Here is a 21,337-nt window from a genome sequence, read left to right as displayed (position 1 = left end):
GAATATAGGCAACATTAGCTCCCACACAAAGAGACTCTGAGGGCCAATACAGAGCAAGAAACACAGCTCAGGAGAAGAGGAGCCAAGGATAGTGGACAGCATGTGTAGTGTAGAAAAGAGGATATTTTTCTATTAATTTATACTTAAATGAGCAGTAAATCATTTGATAAAGTTTGATACACTCGAAAATGTGAGGATTTTCCACTTTTTTGATTTTTATGTGATGTAAACGTTTTGGTCAGGCAAAACTAACAATATAAAGCTGTTGCTTTGAGCTCTGGAAAATTGTGATGGCCATTTCTCATTCCTTTTCAAAAGTTTTTTTAAATAATGGTCAAGGGTATAGGTCTCATTTCAACATTGGGGGCACTTATAAAATGGGGACTCTGGGGTTCCTTTGTCAGAGAATTTGGAGCATGCTGGTAAATTTCCATGCACCAATTTGTGCTTTTCTGCATCAAATTGGGGTTAAAAAGGCCTGCAATTCTGTCAGAATAAAAGTTCTCTGCCATTTTCACGTTTATATAAGCTGAAAAAAATGCACATTATAAATATTAAGGGCGACGTGTCCCCTGCATCCTCTCTGAAATCTACACCTGTGGTTCATGTAAGTTGCAAAAAGAGTTGACAGATCAGTAGATGTTGAAAACAATCAACCTTAATGTCAACACAGCACATGAGAGGTTTGTTTTCATGGTGTCAGATTCAACAATACCCAACACACTGTGCATCTGCGTGTTAATCGTGATGTAACCAATAAAATGAATTCAATATTATTTCCAAGGAAGCTCTGTACAAATATGCACCAACAGGTGTGTCTTTATGTTTTGTTGTTTTGACGTGGATTTTAGATGCAACAAAGATTATGTGTATATAAAAGCTCGAACAGATGCAGTAGTAGAGTAGCCGGCTATGAATCTTTAATGCTGAGGTGAAAGTCTATCCCACAAACAAACACAACCTGTGATCACAACCGTCCGTATGCTTAACGGGACTGGTGCACGTATAAAGCCTACAACTGTGAGCAAAAGTGCGCTGACATTTTGCTCAAATCAATACAGCAGATAGAGACACACATGCCGCTGAAGAGCGAGAGAGAGAGAGAGCGAGATGCCATGCTGCAGTGCTGTAGCATCCAAACTGTCCTGGACAGCACAAAGCACTACCTGCTGGCTCTACTGCATCCCAGTGCCACAACAACCCATCATCAGAGTATAAGGAAGCAACTTTATGATCATTTTCACACCGCAGATGCACTCTGTAACTCTGAAAGTGATGATAAAGATGTAAACATCAGACACATGGATGCACACACAAACAAATAGCTGATAAAAGAAGTGCACATGACATATTAATGGCTGCATGGACTGTTGATGGATGGGAGAGATGGGGTGATGCCGGAGGAGGAGTGTTGTACTCACAGCTCAGAATAGAGGATGTGCAGGTTGCCCAAATTGTCTGTGTAGTTGGCTGGGCTGAGCCAGGGCAGGACCAGCAGCAACAGAGCCTTCATGGTCAACGCTCAGCTCTGTTTCCTCTCTTTTCCCCCTTCTTTCTCTCCTCTCTCTGCGCTGAAGCTCTTCTATTCCCCCCTCCTCCCCCTCCTCCTCCTCCTCCACCTCCAATTCTCCGAACCTGGCCGTGCTGACCCTCCCCTCTCCTCCTCCTCCTCGCCTGCCTTCCCTCTCCAGAGGCGCCTCTCAGATCAGAATTAATCCTTCACTTCCTACCTTTTGAGCCTCTTTCTTCCCCTCTCTTTCCCCACTCTCTCTCTTTCTACCTCTGTGTCTCTGCTTTCTTCTCTTGCCTCAGGCTGGCTGCCTGGTCATCTCAGCTGCAGAGGCAAACGGGCCAGTTGCCAGAGGTTGAAGACGGAGCGGAGGAGGAAAAAGAAGCAGCGGCAGCAGGAGCAGGTGCAGAGCAGAAGTCCCGTTGTGGCACAGGAGGAAGAAGAAAAAGTGTAGGAAGAAGAGGAAGGAGACCCATGCAAAGGTGGCACATTTGGAATACAATTTGAGATGTGCAGCCCCTTAATCTGCTCTGGGCACTGGCGAGTAGTAAGAGGATTTGCGCTCGTATGCGTGCATGTCTGTCTCGTTCGGTGTGTGTGTGCGCGCGCGTGTGTATGTCAGAGAGAACGGCGCAGGCTGTGACTTATACTGCAGCAGAAACCACTGAGGGGGGAGATGGAGCAGACCAAACAAAGCCAGGAGCTGAGGGGGGGGAAAGGTACCTGGTGCTGCTCTGATTGGCTCTGCCCTCTTCACACACACACACACAGATGTACACACAGATGTACACACACACACACACACACACACACACACACACACACACACAACCTCTGCATTCACCTCCCCCTGCCTGCACATATGTTGGTCCATGAAGGAGGGGGAGGATAAAGAGGAGGGGAGGGGAGTATGTTGCCTCCGAACCATCACCCCTCCTCTGTAACGATGGACTGCTCCCTGCGCAGCAGATTGGTCTGATCGCTAAAAAGAATCTGCCTACATGTGTGGAGAGAAAAAAAAAGAGCATGACCAAAACACACCGGCAAATCAATATTCTCTGCAGAGACGGAGGATTGTTATTCTGAGTGATATGAAAGAGAAAGACAGGCAAGAAATAAGATTTGGAATACATCTTAAAGGGAACGCTGTTCAAGTGCAGATTTCATTCATCCAGTCAGACAGTCATTCATGCAGTCAATCAATTTTTGAATATATACAAAGAGAGAGAGAGGGAGAGAAAGGGGGGTAGGTGATGCACAATAATAAAGGTTAACTCTGTCTGTCATCGCCATCTGATTCAGCAGGGATGTTTGGAGGCACTTACAGCTGAGAGGTGACTGTGGGAGAGGTGTGTGTTGACGGACTGTGTTACATGTTGGTGGCAGCAACCAGCGTTAACTTGGAGGAATGTATTTATTTTCCATTTATTTATTTTATCTAAAATGGACTACGTACAGTTTAGAACATAAATGTTGCCATTTGATGCAAAAGCAGGATTCATTTAAAGGCTGTTTTTGTTCCCTCTCTACGGCTGCACAATTAATTTAAATATTACTGAAATCACAGTATGGCCAAGTGCAATATACAAATCACAAATGGTAAAATGTGTCATAATTTAACATAATAAATAAAGACTTGCTGCAGTGAGGCTCCAGGCTACACAGTCCCTCCAGGATGTTGCAGCCGCGACAATCAACGCATATTCATCCAACCTCAGTGAATTCTGCGTGGCTTTACAGTTGTGTCCAGTGACCACAAAAGTGCAATTTATTGCAAAATTTACTATTCAAAACAGGAAAATCTCATTTCACTGCAGAGCTGCATGCAGCATAGTGATTCGTCAGCCTATTGTCATTCCGAAGTTGTCAAATACCCTGACTGTAGCGTAGCATCCCAATGCCAAAAGCCAATTTTCGCGTCGTATGATACGCCTCTGGGGAGTGTTGTGGTGTTATGATATGTCGCCGGATAGCACCTGCTGTGGCACCATTATACCGAGTGGGATCAGCATCGGCTGAGAACACGGCTAGACGGGATTGTTGCGTCCATATGGTATGCGGCTAGTTGGCAATCAACTGCAAAGCGGCAATATGTGACGACTTTGGATGAGAACGCGTTGGTTGTGCTGTGCTAGCTCATGCTTACTGGACAGAGAAAGCAGGAGGAGAGCTGCTCACGGTGATGGTCTCTCAGCAACACTTTGACGGACAGCTATTTTTTTTAGAAAACGACAATCTCAAAAACAGCCCACAAAATCCTACAGGGACTGCCTACAAATTATATGGTATGTTATGGTATTGAATAAGGAAACATGCTTGTTTGGTACTGCCCCCAGCATAATCACATTATCATCTTTTTTATGTATTTGTTTGCAAAAATGAAATGCAAAACATACCATTTCTACTATGATTGCAATTCATAACCTTGTGGCAAAATCTGTCAAAATATTTGCAGAATATTTTTGAAGTTTTTCTTTTTTTGCATATCATGCAGCACTACCGCTATCATTCCTTCTTGTTTTTTTTATCCTTGTCACTCCTATCTTTTTGTCTTTTCTGTATTAAACACAAAGCAGGAGGGAGAGATGGTGGCGTGAGAACTTTGAAATAGTGCAGCTAATCTATTTTCATCCCCTCCCGTCAAATCTTAGCCTCAATCCCTTTCTAATTATGTTTATTTAGCTCTTTTATTCCAAGTAGAGTCATGTCAATTTTATTTAGAAGTTCAAATTTTACCCAGCATCACTACTTTTTCTTACTTTATCATCTTTTCCTTCCCCTTCTCTCTCCTTCGTGCCTTGTTTTCCCTCTTACCTTTTTTTTCCCACTGTTATCCGATTTTTCATAGCGCTCAGCCGTCTGCTACCCTCGAGAAAGACATTTAACTGGTGTAAATACCCTGTCTGAATGAATATTTCATGGATGGAGGTAGTGTGGTTACAGGCTGAATCTCTTTGTGTGTGTGTGTGTGCGTCTGTTTGTGTGTGTGTGTGTTAATGCATGCATGCGTGCATACTGAGGCATAAGTTATCCTGTGGTATTTGAACAGTGCGCACAGCAACAAGACCACAGGGCACGCAGGAAATGGAAATGTAATTGGATTGTGACAGGATGCAGTTTGAGAACAGAAACCAGTCTGCCCCCACAGGAGTCGTTTCATACACTCGCACATTGACTCGCAGTCACAAAAACACTATCGTAACGTATACTTATACTCTCCCCCACATTACTCCTTCTGATTTCTCACTAACAGCAGCCGATTTCTCGTTCTGACGTGGAGTTAAAGTGGGTATTTTCAAAGATACAATATGTTTGGGAGTTGGAATTGTGCATTACAAAGACATCCAAGCAAGGCAGGTGTTATAAGTACAAACAAAGGGACATTCATGTAATATAAAGAGGCGGAGGTTGCAGGATGTATTTTATGTGGATGTATTTTTCACATAACACTGTTTGTCGAAGGCGCATTGTATTGTATTGTATCATCTTTTTGATGACTGCTGAAGGGCTGGAGGATGTTTTTTTTTTAATGTATTTCATTTATTTTTATATCATTCTTCTGATTGTTTAGAGTGTGAGGATGCAAGACAAATTTCTATGCAAGTAGATCTCTTCTCTTCTCTTCTTACTGATGCTGCTGACCAAATGACCAAATTATATACCTAGTACCATTACACCACGCATGAATTATTGACACAGCTTTCTGTTATTCCTTTGCCTGAACCAGCGTCTTCGAGAGTTAGCTGTGTGCTACAGGTGTCTACTCTCTTTCCCTAGAGCTTTTTGTGGAAATTAATGATGTGGGAACACCAACTGTCACATCTCAGGCTGCAATCACACCAATTCAGGCCTTGAGGCGATTAGCCGCAAGGTTGTGCAGCAGTGGAAGTGTCACTTAAATGGCCCATTTGCGGGGACATAGAGGGTAGAAACCAACTTAAGAAAGCCAATCTCTACAAAAAGGTCTGCACAATTTCTTCTGATTATATTTATCGTAGTATCTTTAGTGCCACAAAAGTCACACATGCACGCCCACACAAACAAAACGAGTGCTCTCCTTTGTAGAACACAACACATGAGCTGTTATATTCTAATATTTGCTTTACTAACTATAATATTTCACACTAAGACCCACTAAAAAGCCATTGTTCCTCTTTAGGTGATATTTAGGGGGAGATAGCAGGTCTACAGTAGATGCCACGAAGAAGTGGTATACATCATATGAAAGCTGGAAACCTGGAGCAGCTCAGCACTGTCTGCCAAGTGTTTCTGGTCAAATATCTGTAATGAAAATTGTGTTTTGGTCAGGTGCCTATTCAAACTTTGAAAGTTTAGAGTGTGTAGGTGCTTCAAACATTATGATGGAAGTATATGATAGCCCCTCCAATGCTCTTTTATGGCCTGAAACTTGTTGCAGCAATTTTGGTTTGATACCATTTGATGCTCAAATTTGGTGCTGAATTTAAGCATTTCTTTCCATGCAAGAATTTATAAAAATGGTCAAAAATCCTTCCAAAATATCAAATTAACAATAGAAAGAGACTGTATTACTTGACTGTGGGCTTCTTCTGGTCTGTTCTCCAGTAACATGATTTGCCATTGCTGCTTGACAACAGGTTGTGTTTCTCCAAAGGCTGATTCTGTTTTTGTCACAGTCTTCTGTTTTTTTTTTGTTTTTTTTTTAACCCAACTTCCCCTGTGGCCCCTGGTGCTGCAGCAAAGATGCACTATCCACATTCAAATAAGCTCAAAGAGAGGACTGGCATTTTTGCCACAATGCTGGATTTCATGTGAATGTAGCCTTAAATGAATAAACCGATTCATTTTATTGTTTTTTTTTCTGCAGGGACAGGGCACAGTAAAAAGTAATTGCACTAGAGTTTGCCAACAGCTTATTTATATCTGATGTCTCTGGGCAATTAGAAATAAAACCAACAAAGCAGCAAATGCAACACATAAGACAGCACAACACATAAAAGTCCATATGTGTAAAATAATAAATATATAAATAAAAAGGATGCAGTTATCCATGCCCTCTACAACCCGGAGATGTATGACCTAAAGAAGCGGCTTTGAAAAAAGCAACAAACTCTGTTGGCTTAAATAAAACGTTGAGGGAAAACTTGTGTTGTCGGCCCAGCTGACAATCTGTCGACCCCTATTCCACACAATCGCTCTTAAAGTGTGACAGGTTGTGTTTCCACATCATTTAGTTCCCAATACGCTCTAAAAAGAGGTAAAACACCTGTAGATTACTGCAAACTCTTACTGGTTCAGACACAGAATTTCCCAGGAGTTGCACCCATACTTTCATGAAGGTAGCATAGGGGTAGGAATCATGCTGATAGCAAAACAGGTTAGTTTACCCACCTGCCGCCATAGTTGGCTTTGGCTAGATGGTGTTATCTTTCTTTCTTTTTCTTTCTTTCTTTCTTTCTTTCTTTCTCTCTCTGTTTCTCTCTGTGTGTCTGACTCTCATACAAACATACACAACAGCAAGGTCACAAAGAAAGTACCTACCACATTAAACGTACGAGAAAAAATCATAGTAACTGGCAGGAATTCTAATTTCTTTTTCAAATGTTCACACAAGCTTTGATGAATTCCTCTGTGGACTTTGAAAGTGTACTTGAAAACAGGCACGTTTTCACACAAAAAAGAGGAGGAAGAAAAATAAACAAAAAATCCATCATGCTCAAGGCAGAACATCAGTAAAACACACACATGGAGCTCTGGGTAAATTAATTTGACTAATACAAAAAAATATGAGAGTGAGAGCCACTCAGAGCAGAGAAAACCAGTTTGAAGCAGCACATGCACATGTAGCTACACGTAACTGGCTAAAAAGCAGAGAATATCTGAGCGGGCGGGGAGGCCGTTTCTGCTGTAGTCTGTGCAAGCCCTCACAGGACAAAGTTACAAAGCTGTTAAGAAATACTGCTGATAAAATGGGTGAGATTTTGCTCCTGATTGTGCAGGATGTGTCCAGAATGACAATTTCTTCAAGCAAAGGCCAATAAAGGTCATGAATGATTACATGGGTATGAAATCAGCTCTGACCAGATGGCGTGGCTGTCTCAGTCATTACAACTCCTGATGCTCTGCCAGATTCTGAGGTACGGCCAGAGACAGTGAGCACTGGCATTATGGGCACCAGTATACCAGCAGAATGATATGATCAAGGAAGAATGGTGTCATTTACACAAATCACCAGGTGGGGTTTCCATTACAGATTTGTGCAAAACTAAAGCGATATTTCTGAAATGTTGATAAAACACAATGGCAAGATGACTGCAATTCTATTGAGTGATGATATGCAACTCCTCTCATGATAACATTCGAAGAAGCATGGCGATGGATGTTCAAAACATTAGCAGGTTTTTTTGTATTGCAGCCACCGCACTAGCCATCATTATTTCCAATTGAAGGCGACGTAGGCGCGTTATGAGAGCAATTATGGAAAGGCAAGCCCCTTATACATGGGAATGGCCACATATAAGGGATTTCTGGGAGGTGATAGTCCACGATTTCACAGAGGAATTGTGGATTCAAAACTTCTGGATGATCCACTCAACTTTTAAAGAATTATGTGATGCAATAACACCTCTTGTAGCGCCTGCTGCATCATGCCTGAGGGAGCAAGCAGTGGTTTGGACTAGAGTGTTGGGCAAGAATTGGGAGCAGCGCAGTAGACACGTTTGCTTTGCCTGCAGTCTGCACGGTCACAAAAAATGGGCTGCACGCGAACATTCGCACAGGGGTCCGTGCAGAAACCTAGACATGGATATTGTGAGTTCACCTTTACTGTTGATGACAAAGTTGTTGCGTTTCTGTCTGTCTTTTTTTAAAATATGTAGTTGTATAATTTTTTTTCAACCGGTACTTAGTTACATGACGTTAATTTTTAATTGTTCTCTATGTTAAGTTGATTAGATGCTTCCAGATTGGTTCAAACAAAGTGGATTTGGACAATTAAGTGTCGACTTGTTGCTGGTAACGTGAATGCTATAAATGTATTTGTGAAGCTTTTTTTTAATTTACATAATTTTAAACCTTTGGTCTTGGGGGAAGGTATCAAGTAATTTCAAATCAAATGTTGATTGATTTTGCAATGTTGAGTCTAAAGTCATCAAATTTGTGACTCCAAATCATGTGACCCAAGTCCACACGTCAGGAAATATCTCTCTCAACCAGCAAGCACAACCCAGCTATGTCTTACTGTTGTGTATTGAGAGGCATAACTTACACACTCTGACAATCAGACAGAATATCATGTCACAGATTTTGCAGTAAACAACATTTTAGAATGACATGCTCTTAAAAATGTGGGTATGATTATGGTGTGTTTAGGTTTAGGCATAAAATGACTTGGTGGCTTAGACAAAGATGAATTAAAATGAATAATCTGTTTTGGTTACAATACCAGCAGGGTCATGGCTGAAATAATGACTACTTGGTTCCTTGAAACCACGGCCACAAACTTCCACTAAAAATAATCAGTGTTAACTTTTGGTGGGAAATTGGAAGCGATTACTAGTCACCCGTGTCAAAGCTTGATGTTTAGTTGCGTCATCCAACCACCCAAATCCATCTGTACATGTTAAAACTCAACAAACACGAAGCCAACATTACAGTGAGGAACAGCACTGCACAGCAGCCACAATCACTGGACCACAGCAAAAGAAGCAGACAGAACAGAAAGGCTGAGATCAATCTTTCAATAACTTTTTCTCATCCTTGCGCACAATGTGTGGAGTCGTCCCTCTGGACGCGGCCTCTCACCTCCACAGATAACACCTCCTAACTACGGGAGAGCAGCCGAATTGTTCTGGGAGTTGGCCTCAGAGCTCCACACCTCATTACGACACTCACACCACATGAAGGAGAAGACTGGGAAAAACAATGGAGCAATGTAGAGAAAGAGACATAGGAAGGGACGGAGTCAAAAATAAGGGAAGAGGAAACAGAGTGCATGTGTAGGCGGTGGGTGGCAGGAAATACAGGAGTGCAGAAAAAAGGGCACAACTTCTTTAGAGTTATAGAGTTTTATAAAGTGCAAATGAATAGCCAACACTCGGCTGAGTGTGTGATGTGTGGCGGGATGCACTAATTATCCCAGAGGCCTCTAGGCTAGGGGAGTGTTAATGAGCATTAATGAAAACAGATCCAAACTGAGAGAAACCAAAGTACTGTCTTTTAATGATATAAACAGAAGAGCTGGGCCTAGTTTAGATGAAAGCCTGGTCGGAGGAAGAACTCTCCCCTTTGGGACCGGAGCCGTGGGTTAATGACGATGAGCAGAGGAGGGTGGGAAACCTAGAGTGTGTGTTTACTGCAGGTCATTGTAGTTTTTACCAGATAGCAAGGGTAAATAGGAGAGAAATAGAAAATAAAAAAAGAAACTCAAGTACTTGCTTAATAAGAGCACTGATTATTTCTGCCTTACTTTAATGGAAAATTCAGTTAACGCTTTTAAACCTGAAGCAATATCACTATTCTGGTGCTGCTTTCAGACACCGCTCACAAGAATTTAAACCTGTAAGCACTGAAAAAGTGGTTGCGATTTTTGTCACAAACATAGGAAAAAAAAAGGCAACAAGCAACTTGGTAAGAAATGTTTCACAAATGAGTAGAATTAGAAAATTATCTTTAAAAAGCTAGGAAAAAATGTGAAGGGGAAAACTATGTTTACAATTATCATAATAATCCAAACTATTTCAATTTTTAAGCACTTTTTTTCCCGGTAATGGTCCAATTTTTTACAATTTTGTTTTTTTTTTTACTAATTTAGGATAATTTTTTGTACTTTTAGTACCTTTACTGGAAAATTCAGCCGACCCTTGGAAATCTGGGGCAATATCTATATTCTTGTGCTGCTTTAAGATGCCTCTCTTAAGTATTCAAACCCCTGAACCAAACAAATTGGTGCGATTTCTATCAAAAAAATTGTGAACAAAGGCAATAAGCAACTTGGTAATACATGTTTTACAGATAAGTCAATTTAAAATTTTGTTTTTTTAAAAGCTAGGGAAAAAAAGCTACATTCATAACAGTCATAATAACATATTTAAAATTATTTTGCAATTTTTTTTTTTAATAATTTTATTTTTTTTTCCCCCACTAATTTTCACATGATTTTGTTGTACTTCTATCTCATTTCTTGCCAGATTTTGGGTATTTTTTTTCTTTTGTTGCTTATTGCCTTTTTCCATGTTTTTGAAAGAAGCCTCTTTGCTCAGGTTTCAAAGGGTTAGAGGCCTGCAACTGCTGTGAGATACAACCTGCTTTTACGATATGCGTGTTGGGATAAAGTGTGCGTCTTTGTTTTACCTGCTTTTGATGTGGTCTTCCAGGTCACCTCGTGCCAGTGTTTCAGTGCAATGGTCAGTGAAGGGGCAAGCCACAGTCAGCTTGTCCAGCAGCTTGTGCACCAGCAGGCTGGGCTTCCTGCAGCTCTGCAGCATGAGCGGCGCCCGGCACACGGGACAGAAGTCGCTCTCCAGCAAGAAGCTGGTGAGACACTCTTGGCAGTAGGTGTGTCCACAGGGCGTGTCCAGCGGCCTGATGAGCGCCTGCAGACAGATGTGACAGATGAGGTCGTTGTCCACCTCGTCTTTGTAAATGTACTCGTGGTTCTCCTCCAGCTGGTGGCTGTGTCCACACGAGGCACACAGGTTGGGATATAACAGTCCATAGTCTGAGGGGGAGAGGGGTGGGGCGGATGCTTCGGCCATCGCCGTGGCACCTTCGGGCTGTATACTCTCCTCCGGGATACTCATTTGGACGCAGGAGGTCTTCTTATATCAGGTGAATAGGCCATTAGCAGCAGAGATCTGTGAGGAACAGTGTGGAAAAAAAGTTATAGTGTAAAAGTGGAGAAAGTACTTGCATCTTATTTAAGAAAAAGTATCCATACAACATTGTAAAAATACTGCAATACTTTCAGTCAAAATGTGATTTAAAGCAACATTCAGAGCATTAATATAGCAGCAAACCACTATTTGTGTGTTGTAGTGTTGTAATGGTGTCTTGAGCAAAAATGAAATTATGCTCCCTGTGTGTGTGTGTGTGTGTGTGTGTGTGTGTGTGTGTGTTGTAATTCTCTGTGGTTCGTTGTGGTAAGGTGGTCCAGACAGGCGTGTATGTTAGTGCTTGTGTGTATCCCACTGGCTAGCTCATGACTGCTGCTCTGCACTGGGACATACTGGGATTACCATTGATATTGGGAGAGAATCATCATGGAAATCATGGAAGTGTTGCCCCTACACTTTGGTTTACCCCTTGTCAGCTACTCATATACCCTTAATTTAACACACAGTTCCTTTAAGTACAAGTACTACAAAGAATTACCAGCAAAATGAACTCAACGTATCAAAAGTTGAAGTTCTGGTTTTGCAGGAAAAGGTGACTGATATAGGATTATGTTACACTGGATTGTTGATTCTGATGTATTGATGTCACAGTTTATTGTTGCAGCTGCTTGAGGTGGAGCTCGTTTAAAAGTATGCTGTGCAGGATTTAGGGGCATCAACTGGCACAAATGGTATACAATATTCATAACTATATTTTATTAGTTTCTAATCACCTGAAACAAAGATTTTTTGTGTTTTGTTTACCCTAGAATGAGCCATTTATAACTACATATGGAGCAGGTCCTTATCCATGGAGGCTGCCGTGTTATTTATATTGGCACAGAACAAACAAATCAAACACTGGAATTTTTAAATTTTAGCATTTTTCCATTTTTTGTGTCAGCCGCGGTAGTTTTCAATCATGCTTGGCACACAGGAGAAGTTTCAGTTCTGCAACCTCACTGCAAGATCCTACAGACCTTTAACTTCTTTATATACAGTTTGTAGAATCAGAGGGGTCTTGAGATGATTAATGGAGTAGGAAAAAAGAATAACTAAGTTCTTTTATATGCATTTGTGCTCTGTTTTTTTTTTTTTTTTTTTAAATGTTTGCCTTTTTTAAAACATTATGAGGAGTGTAGCTTTACTTAGAAGTGCAGTTTCTTGTATATGTAAATGTACTTGGCGATAGAACCAGATTCTGAATCTGATTCTGAACCGTTAAAAACTCATGGACATCGGTAACAGGGCAAGGGACCCCAAATACCACACAGGTTGTGAATATAATTGCATGTTTTGTATGTCAAATCTGAACCTAAAACAAAAGCAGTAACTACACAGATAAATCTTGTGAAGTAAAATCTATAATATAGCCTCCAAAATGAAGTAGAGTAGATGTATCAGGCACCATCAAATTGAGGTACAAACACCTCAAAATTGCACTTAAGTAGAATACTGGAGTAAATGTAGGCTACTCTCCTCTGCAGAAGAAAGGGAGACAGCAGCCGCAGTTATCATGTCAGGTAAACAGGGTGTGAAAATATTCATTAGCTGTGTCGCTGTAGCAGAGCCTCTCTTTCACAAACACACGTGAACAGCGGGGGCACATGATGTGTGCAGCAGTCCTGCAAACTTTTTTTCCCCTCTCAGTTTGATTTCCTCTGCTGGCACAGAGAGGTGATATCGAACTACTGAGATTTTTTCCCTGGATGCAGGGACGTCAATACTGCGCATCTCAGCAGCAAGTGTAGAGACAGATAAGACGCAGATAAGTCTGCAGCACTCGCTCGCTGTGTTGCATGACAAACACATCACTGCTGTGGGATGTGACATGATTTCAAACTGTTTCCTTTTAAGCCACACAAGTTTACATTGACACTGCGAGCGTGCCAGCGCACACGTCATATCCAAAACAGGCAGGGCTCCTCGAGCACATGGACACGAACAGATGGGCTCAGTCAGACACACGTCACCTTGGCAACAGCCATCTTGTTGGCACTCCACAAGCTTTGTTTCTGGACCCACTATTGGGTCTTGGCTGCTTAATGAGACACTCGATCTTGTTAAAAAAAACCCACCAACAACAAACGGGAACAAAACTTGTGTTAATCCGGCTCTATTTTAATTGCACACATTCCCATGCTCTCAATAAAATCATGGCAAACAATACACTTTGATGTGCATCCCAATATGCTAATGCTGACAAATATGCATGTACAAGCACAAACAAATCTACCGAGTAACCGCCGAGTTGTCAAAACAAACAGGCCGTCTGCATCTCGTTTTTACATAAGCAGTGTGAGGATGGCGCGCGGCGAGTTGTGACAGCCGTGTAAGCTCGGTGTCTTTGGTGTGTCTGGGAGGGGACGGCTAATCAGAAGAAGCTGAGCAGTCTTAACAAAGATGAACTTTCCCACTGAGAGCTTGCGGTAACATGGCTGATTCATCACAGACTGTGGCACCTGCTGCGTCTGAGGTCGGGCCTGATCTATGGAGCAGAGCACTTTCATCATTACACAAGAAAAGCTGGAGATAGAAAGGAAGAGGGAGAGAGAGGGAGGGAGGGAGGGAGCAAATATCTGCCAGCAGGAGCAGAACATTTTCAAAAAGTGATTCAAAGTTAAAGAAAATGAAAAATGAAGGTGGTTTGATATTCTCTCCAAATCCTGATCAGAGCAGGATAAAACATAATCTCATTTAAGTTTGTTCTCTTTTCTCTCCTGGGGAACTTTTGTGGTTCAAAGAGAAAAGATAACTAACAAAAAATATAAAGTAAAGGGACCTGAATGTACGCCTCTTTACTCTAAAACAAAAATGGATGACACATTACTACTCACAGGAACCCATTAGCCGTAGTAATTTGTGTTGGGAATGAAGATCACTCAATACTTTTCCCGCACACAAATACATGCAGAGACATGCACACATGCATGCCTCTAACACACCCACTCAGACAGGCGGGTGCATTCACACAGCGGACACGCCTGCGCCTGAGGAGCATCAGCTCTCTCCGGCTCACTCTTAATCCCTAAAGTAACAAGACGACACCACCACAACAGTCCTACTGGAACGCAGCTCTTTGCTCTGGAGAGAAAATAACTGAACATCACATTACTGATTTTATTCTCTGCTTGTATGATGTGAGACACATTTATGTTTTATGACCTTTATGTCTGTTTACCGCCTGTGCTTTTCACCTTCCTTAATGCTACTTCATTTTTCACATTTATGTTTGTACATATTGCAAACAGTATTATGTGTTTGCTGTTTTTTTTTGTATAATTTTTCACAGCAGCCTGTTCTCATTCCCAACTTGTCAAATATGTCCGCTTTGTCAGTGTTTTTGGTGTCTGACGGCGATGCAAAAAGTCCCCTTTTGCAGCAATATGATACGCTGCCATTAACAATGTTATATAAGGAACTGGAAAGGCTATGAGGCAGGCAGACAAGAGGGGTGATGGATGGGTCCAACAAACTCTGGACTTCCACCTGGGAGCCTGCTGTTCGCTTCCTGTATGAATGTTAAGCCAAATCATGATGTATTTTTTCTAAACCTAACCAGGTGCTTCTGTTACACAAGGTAATAGAACATAGGTAAAACACCTCAAAAAAACACGCCCAGACTTTAGGGGCACTCAGGGGAACTTTGTGCAGGAATTTTTGCTTTTTAAGCATTCTGGCACCTTATTTACTATTATAAATATATATAATGTTAGTAATTGTTACTGAGTGCAGAACACTTTACAAATGCTATATTAAAAATGTATTGAAAAAAGCTGAAGAAATAGTTAAATATATGTATTAATGTTTTCAGTGGTGGAAAGTAACCAAGTACATTTATTTAAGTACAGGTATGAATGACAGTATTAGATCCAGGGTTCAGGGTTTATAGCCTATATAATTTGACCTATTCTTATTTTCTAAAAATACAAATAGCCTTTATGTTAAGATCCAGACCTATTTATTAAACATTTGAGGATGAACAGACATAAAGTTCGTAACACGTCACACTTCATTGTGCAAGTAGAGAATCAATAGCTTCACCTGCAATCCAATATAACAAGCGTGAGATATGTGAGGTTCTGGCTGCATTCTGTCCACGTTTCTATTTCACTTTAGATCACAAAGTGAAAGAAGAAGCAGTGTTTGGATTGTAAATACAGCTCAGATGAAAAACGGTTTCCCTTGTCTTTGAACCAAAGTCACGTCAAGTTTTGGCTCAATAGCTTGTCCTTTCTCAACTATTGAGAGCAGGGAGAGTTGTTTGTCTAAGATGGGCTGCGCCTTCTTTCTCACACATCACACACTTTATGTAAATAAAGCTGTTGATTCACTCTCAGGTCACTCTGCTGTGATCTGGCATGACTTGAAGAGTTAATAATGATACAAGGCTGTGCTGAGTCAGCTCCTTTTTCCTAACGATTGAGTGAGAAAAACAACCCGACGATGAGGTAAAATGTGTCTGCGTCGGCACTCTCGCTGTCAACGCTGAACTAGCATGTTGCTATGTACATATCCACTCCTCATATTCAACAAAATCATAACTGTATCAATCAAACAAACACTCCCTCTGAGAAAAAGCCACAGTCAGCCAAGTGCATGTGAGCAGAGCACGCAGGATAAAATGTAACACAGACGTCTTTTGCATAACTAGTTTGTTAATCATTATTTTATGTACTGACATTCATAGGCGTAGATTTTAGGGGCGGGTGTGATGCTGGGGACACAACCCAATGAATATTTAGAACATGCATTTGTAATACAAACACGAAAGTTGCATTTGCATTTTGACAAAATTAAAGACATTTCCACCATAAATTCATGCAGAAAAATCCACCAAATGGCAGGAAATTAAAGTTCAGGTAGCTATAGCAAAAGGAAATATGTGTAATGAATTTTTCGATCCCACCTCCCTTGCAAGGACAAGCTATATGGACAATGAATGAATGAATGAATGAATGAATTTTTCCGATCTTAGAAAAAATGAGTTATTAACCACATAGCCACACTCAAAAAATTAAAGAAATCACTATGTTTTCAAAATTGTGTGTTAAAATTGTGGAAAAAAGGAGTATTCTCTGCAGTGGGCCTGACATCATATGCTTATTTGCATCTTGGTGATGTTATCACACATCAATAGATCATTAAGATTCAACACAAAAAAAACCCACAACAAAACATTTTAATGGCATTTGAGCTATGACGCTATAGAAACCATAGCAAGTCACTACAACTTAACTCACACTGCGAGTGCCGTCTCCGCTCAGTGCTCATGGTCAAACAGCCGTGGACATGAGCAACATGCACAGGAATGAATTACTTTCTATTTCTCTTTTTTTCCCCTGATGATCCAACATGTTCTCATCCCAACTTGTCACATGGCACTGGTCTCTAAGTGGCCTTCTGCGCCTATTTATGACATTTTAGGAATCCTTCTGTATCAGCTGTTTACGTTCCAATGCCATGACCGTGATGTCAACAAATGCACGTGATGGGATGACATCATGGTGGGAAGATGTTGCACACAATAGCACATACCAACCGAGGCGGACTTTCATGATGGTTAGGATTAGGCAACAAAGTCACGGTTGGATAGGTTTAGGCAAAAGATGCACAGGTGTAGAAATAAAAACAAACAAAAAAAAAAACGAACTCCAGACTCCTGCAGGATCCATCCATTGCGGGATCCATCCACCCTATAAGCGCATGCCTCTTATATTAAGTCCTTACTGGTAACGTTAATACCTGACGCCGTCGTTCAGCATTTCATGCAGACATGACCAGTTACATCCGGCCATGTTTTAAAGTAATGCCGCCCGTGTGTGTTGCATGTGGATGTCCCTGTTGCTGTTTGGCTGCCAGCTGGTATATAAGAAAAACGGTAACGGTTACGTACGGTTGCGTCCTCATCAGACACCATCCAGCCATGTTGCGGCTGGATGCATTAAGTGGCTTTTGGCGTCATGCTCGTACGCCTAAGCACTGACAGAGGGGTGCCGTTAGATGAGATGATGATCTGGATGATCTGAATAAGTTGCTAAATTTGTCACTACATGCTCTTTTGAAATTAAGTCGTCAAGAGGGTCTGAACAGTTGTTAAACAAAGTGAAAAAGTTGGCAAGTTGGCAACACTGATCTTGAGCACAGAAATAACGAAAAACAGTTTTCTGGTCAACGCCACACAGTTCTCAGTCTTTTAACAAGCATATTTATGATGTGTTCAGAAAGAAATTTACCCAAACTTCTACTTCTACAACTACTTGACCCTCAAAATGTCTTAGGGGGAGGACCTCCAAACTGCTGATTTCATTTGTGTCCCCCACAATCTTGTAACAAACTTGCGCCCTGCTGACATTGATGCCATAGTGTATTTTATTTGACACTTGGTCATTGTGGTTGTGGCAGGTGTGGTCTCAATGTTGTCAAGGCTACAAACTGTTCCATGATTCATGAAAAAATAACAAACTCATTCAAACTCTGAGACAAACACACTCACAGAGCCCACGCTCACCAGCATGATTACAGCACAGAGTGGGAGTGCTTAAGGAGAAGTTGCTCATGAGCCTTATCAATTCACCATCACGTCATAAAAAGTCAGAATGGCATGCTGACACTAGATCAGCGCCGCTGTTCCGAGCAGCTCAATAAAACTATGAACCCTGAGCACAAATAAACATGAGGCAGCTTGGAGTTACAGGCACACACACACACACGCAAAACACAAACACCAGCATACTATGTTGTGTTCAGACATGTCGCTGAAATACTGAAAATTCCAGTAAGCCTTTTTTTCTGCAGAAATCTCTTAACAACAAACACAAACAGTATCTCCACAGAATACAACAGGACAAATTCATAACTTTAAATTCTCCCTACTGATAACTAGGAGGTAAATTATATTAGTAAACAAAATATATTCCTCATCAAGAATTTCATCATTTAGTCTGCATGTATTACATAACGTAATATTTTCAGCATTTTTCAAATCTTGAGCATATGGGACGCGGAGCAGCACATTAATGTAATTCCTGCCCTTTCCATAACCTCTCCATAAGGCTCTCGGTGTGTGTATGTTTGTGTATGCCGGCCCCTCTCTCAGTTCATAGCATATCTCCACGGTGAGTCTGAGCCAGAGCTGACACCTCAGTCTGGGAACAGCTGCAGGCAGATGCGAAGTTCTGTCAAGTGTCTCTAATATCAGGATAGCTGAGTGGACCAGCACAGACTGTACTGAGCGCTAACTGAGATTAGCCATCACACACACAGGTAGCAGGAAATCTACACGGACAACATTGTTGCATGTCTATTTCATGCAGTGAAAGAACACACAGAAAGTGTATGCAAATGAGTTCAATGCAAATAACTGACCAGCAACAGGTACTGGAACAATGTTTACTACAAAAGTTTCACAATAAGAGCATTTAAGACACACATCTAATAAAAAAGTCAACTTACAGTGAGGAAAGTCTACTTACATGGCTTCATAAGCGTCGTTCACTTTCAGTTAAGTAGTTCACCTGCACAGGTAGAGCCTCACAGAGGGTGTAACATTAGACAGTGCAGAGGGGAGGTGTATAGGGGGGAGTTAAATGACTCAGTAAAGAGGACTTTGTCCCAGTCATGGAGTCTGCCGATTGGCTGTCGCTCTTCAAGTGGAGAAATTTTATCCGACTGCTGGTCTTGGTGGGGGATTCTAAAACCCAAAAGAGGGAGAGACGGCTCCTATGTGAGCTCAAAACCTGCTCACCTTTAACAGTCCAAGGTGATCAGGAAGTAGCAGAGGGGCGGATCCAGAGAAAAGGTAAACATGAGAACGGCCCAAACCTGCTCTGGGAGAAGCTAGAATTTGCTTTGAGGTGGAGTGTTTTTGTTTTTTTTTCAGAAGAGCAGTATTATTACAATATTGTAATGTCTTGCAAAAGGGCACCAGCAGCTTGAGCTACAAGTTCTGACAGGACGTCCTCCATAACACAATAAAAATTTAATAACATCTTAAGTACCTATGTGATTGATTTCCTGCAGACCATTTACGTAAACAGACGGACTGCGCTCTGATCTTTAAACAGGAAGCCCATAATCTGAATAATGACAGCATGTCTCCAGCTCACATAATGCACCCCATACACTGCAGGTATTTTAAACCTGTGTACAATACACACACCATAATACTTGTTGCTTGTATGAGGCTTTCTTTTCTTGCTGTGGTTTTGCGTCTCTATGACCATAGCTGCTTTTGTAAAGCTGTGCGTGAGTCCGGCTTTGTACAAAAACAGTTGTTATCCTGTTTTTTTTTCAGATGTGGTTTCGCTCTTGGCTTTTCTTACCTCACGCTGCTCTTTAAACCCCAGGACTGTGAGCCACAGGTGCTCCAGACACAAAATGACGTTTCTGCATGACTCACCCCCGAGACGCAAGCAGAGCTGAATCACTGGAGTGTCTGAGCAGAATATATACAGGCTATCAGTTACTAAAACCCCTGACCGGGACAGGTAGAACAGGACCTTTTTGTTAAAATGACAAACTTTGGGATGATCAAAGTGAACGGGAGTTTTTAAAAAGGTGAAGAAGCACAAAAAATTCAAAGGAAATTTGTTTGACTGCATGATTAGAAATTTAGTCACATTAGTCATGACTCATGCATCATTAGGTGGTGTTTTGTTTAGTGCATCCTCATTTTAAAATAAATCCTATTTTAGTTTCAGTTCACATATGACTCACACAACCCTCATGCAACAGATGTGTTGTTTACAGGAACGCTTGATTGTGCTTGTGATATTAAAGAGTTTGAGAATTTATGGTATTTTTCCGTTTGAGGTATCATTTATCATTACGACAGGTCTCGTCAGCTGATGAGTGTTATTTCTAGCGCTGAAATGTTAAGGATTTTAGAATACCTTCAACTTTGCGTCATTCAGATCAGATGTTGTTTATCCCACTGTGCTATTGTACATGTTATTCTTTTGGCCTAATATTCAATTCAGAGCAGAGATCATCATTTTGCAAGTCACAGGTAAGTGTCAAGTCTTTGTCAGGACTGACGAGCACTACGGTCTCAATTTTGAGTCTTGATACACCTAAACAAGTCATACATCCTTATTCACCAAATGTGGTGATGGTGATGGTGGTCATGTTTAATTTGTAAAAAACATAAACCCTTTAAAAATTGCTTTTATTTGTTAAAAGTAGAGCTGTCAAATGATTTTTTAAACATAAATGGCTAATTGCAATTAACTGCATCTTTTAATCACGTTTTCAATTCTATATTTTGCATTTCAAATATAGAGGTGAGGTGAGGTGAGGTGTTCAGGGCACGTCCCACCCACCCGTCCCAATTACATATTATGTTTGTATCAGACAACTGCTATTACATTTGAGAAATGTATTACCTTCATTGATTACTCTAAAGCTGCAGATTTGTACATTTGTGGGCTGTTATTATGTTGGTGGGTGTTACATGGCTCTACAGGATTAGTTCTTTATTTGGCGAGTATTCATTTTTTCTCACAAACAATATATTCTATTACATCATATTATGTCTACAGTGCATCTAGCTGCTGTTAATCAGAGAAAAGGGGCGTGACCGCATGAATGTTTACAGTCTGGCTCTTCCATTATTCCATTTCACACGTCCACTCAACCATCTCCTTTTCTTCTCTTCTTGACTCTGATGAACACAAAAATATGGCAGGATTTGATCAAATGCCCACGAGATGCTTCTAAATTCTACGGTGTGAATCGCTACAGCCGTACAAATATTGTGAGTTTCCTCAACTCTTAAGTTCTCTTTGAAGTGCTGAGTTGAACCTGCATCCTGTTTCATTTCTGCTGAGTCTTCAGCTCCCCGCCGCTGGAGTTTATCTAAACACTGTGGTGCAGGTGAAACCAATCTCCCCCTGTCTCTTTAGGACACCTTCCCTCCTTTCTCTTATTCCTCTCTCTCACACACACACATCCAGCGAATCTCTCCCCAGCTTAG

The 21,337-nt window shown here is 41.2% G+C and overlaps 1 protein-coding gene across 4 annotated transcripts in view; it reads right to left on the bottom strand.

Moving 5' to 3' along the window:
• Positions 1 to 19,131, bottom strand: part of lnx1 (ligand of numb-protein X 1) — a 49,208-nt gene extending 30,077 nt beyond the window's left edge. For 2 of the 4 annotated variants that reach the window (XM_042483235.1, XM_042483240.1), the window contains exons 1-2: positions 18,837 to 19,131; positions 10,841 to 11,343 (exon numbers count right to left, since the gene is read on the bottom strand). In XM_042483235.1, the coding sequence (XP_042339169.1) occupies positions 10,841 to 11,289 (449 nt within the window). In that variant the 5' untranslated portion in view covers positions 11,290 to 11,343; positions 18,837 to 19,131. Of the gene's footprint in view, positions 1 to 1,421; positions 1,587 to 10,840; positions 11,344 to 18,836 lie in introns of those variants that run through there. The other 2 variants (XM_042483246.1, XM_042483253.1) reach the window with 1 other exon arrangement.
• Between the last annotated feature and the right edge of the window lie 2,206 nt (positions 19,132 to 21,337).

Source organism: Plectropomus leopardus, chromosome 3, assembly GCF_008729295.1.
Source record: "Plectropomus leopardus isolate mb chromosome 3, YSFRI_Pleo_2.0, whole genome shotgun sequence".
NCBI lineage: Eukaryota > Metazoa > Chordata > Actinopteri > Perciformes > Serranidae > Plectropomus > Plectropomus leopardus.
This window is presented reverse-complemented; position numbering and strand designations above follow the sequence as displayed.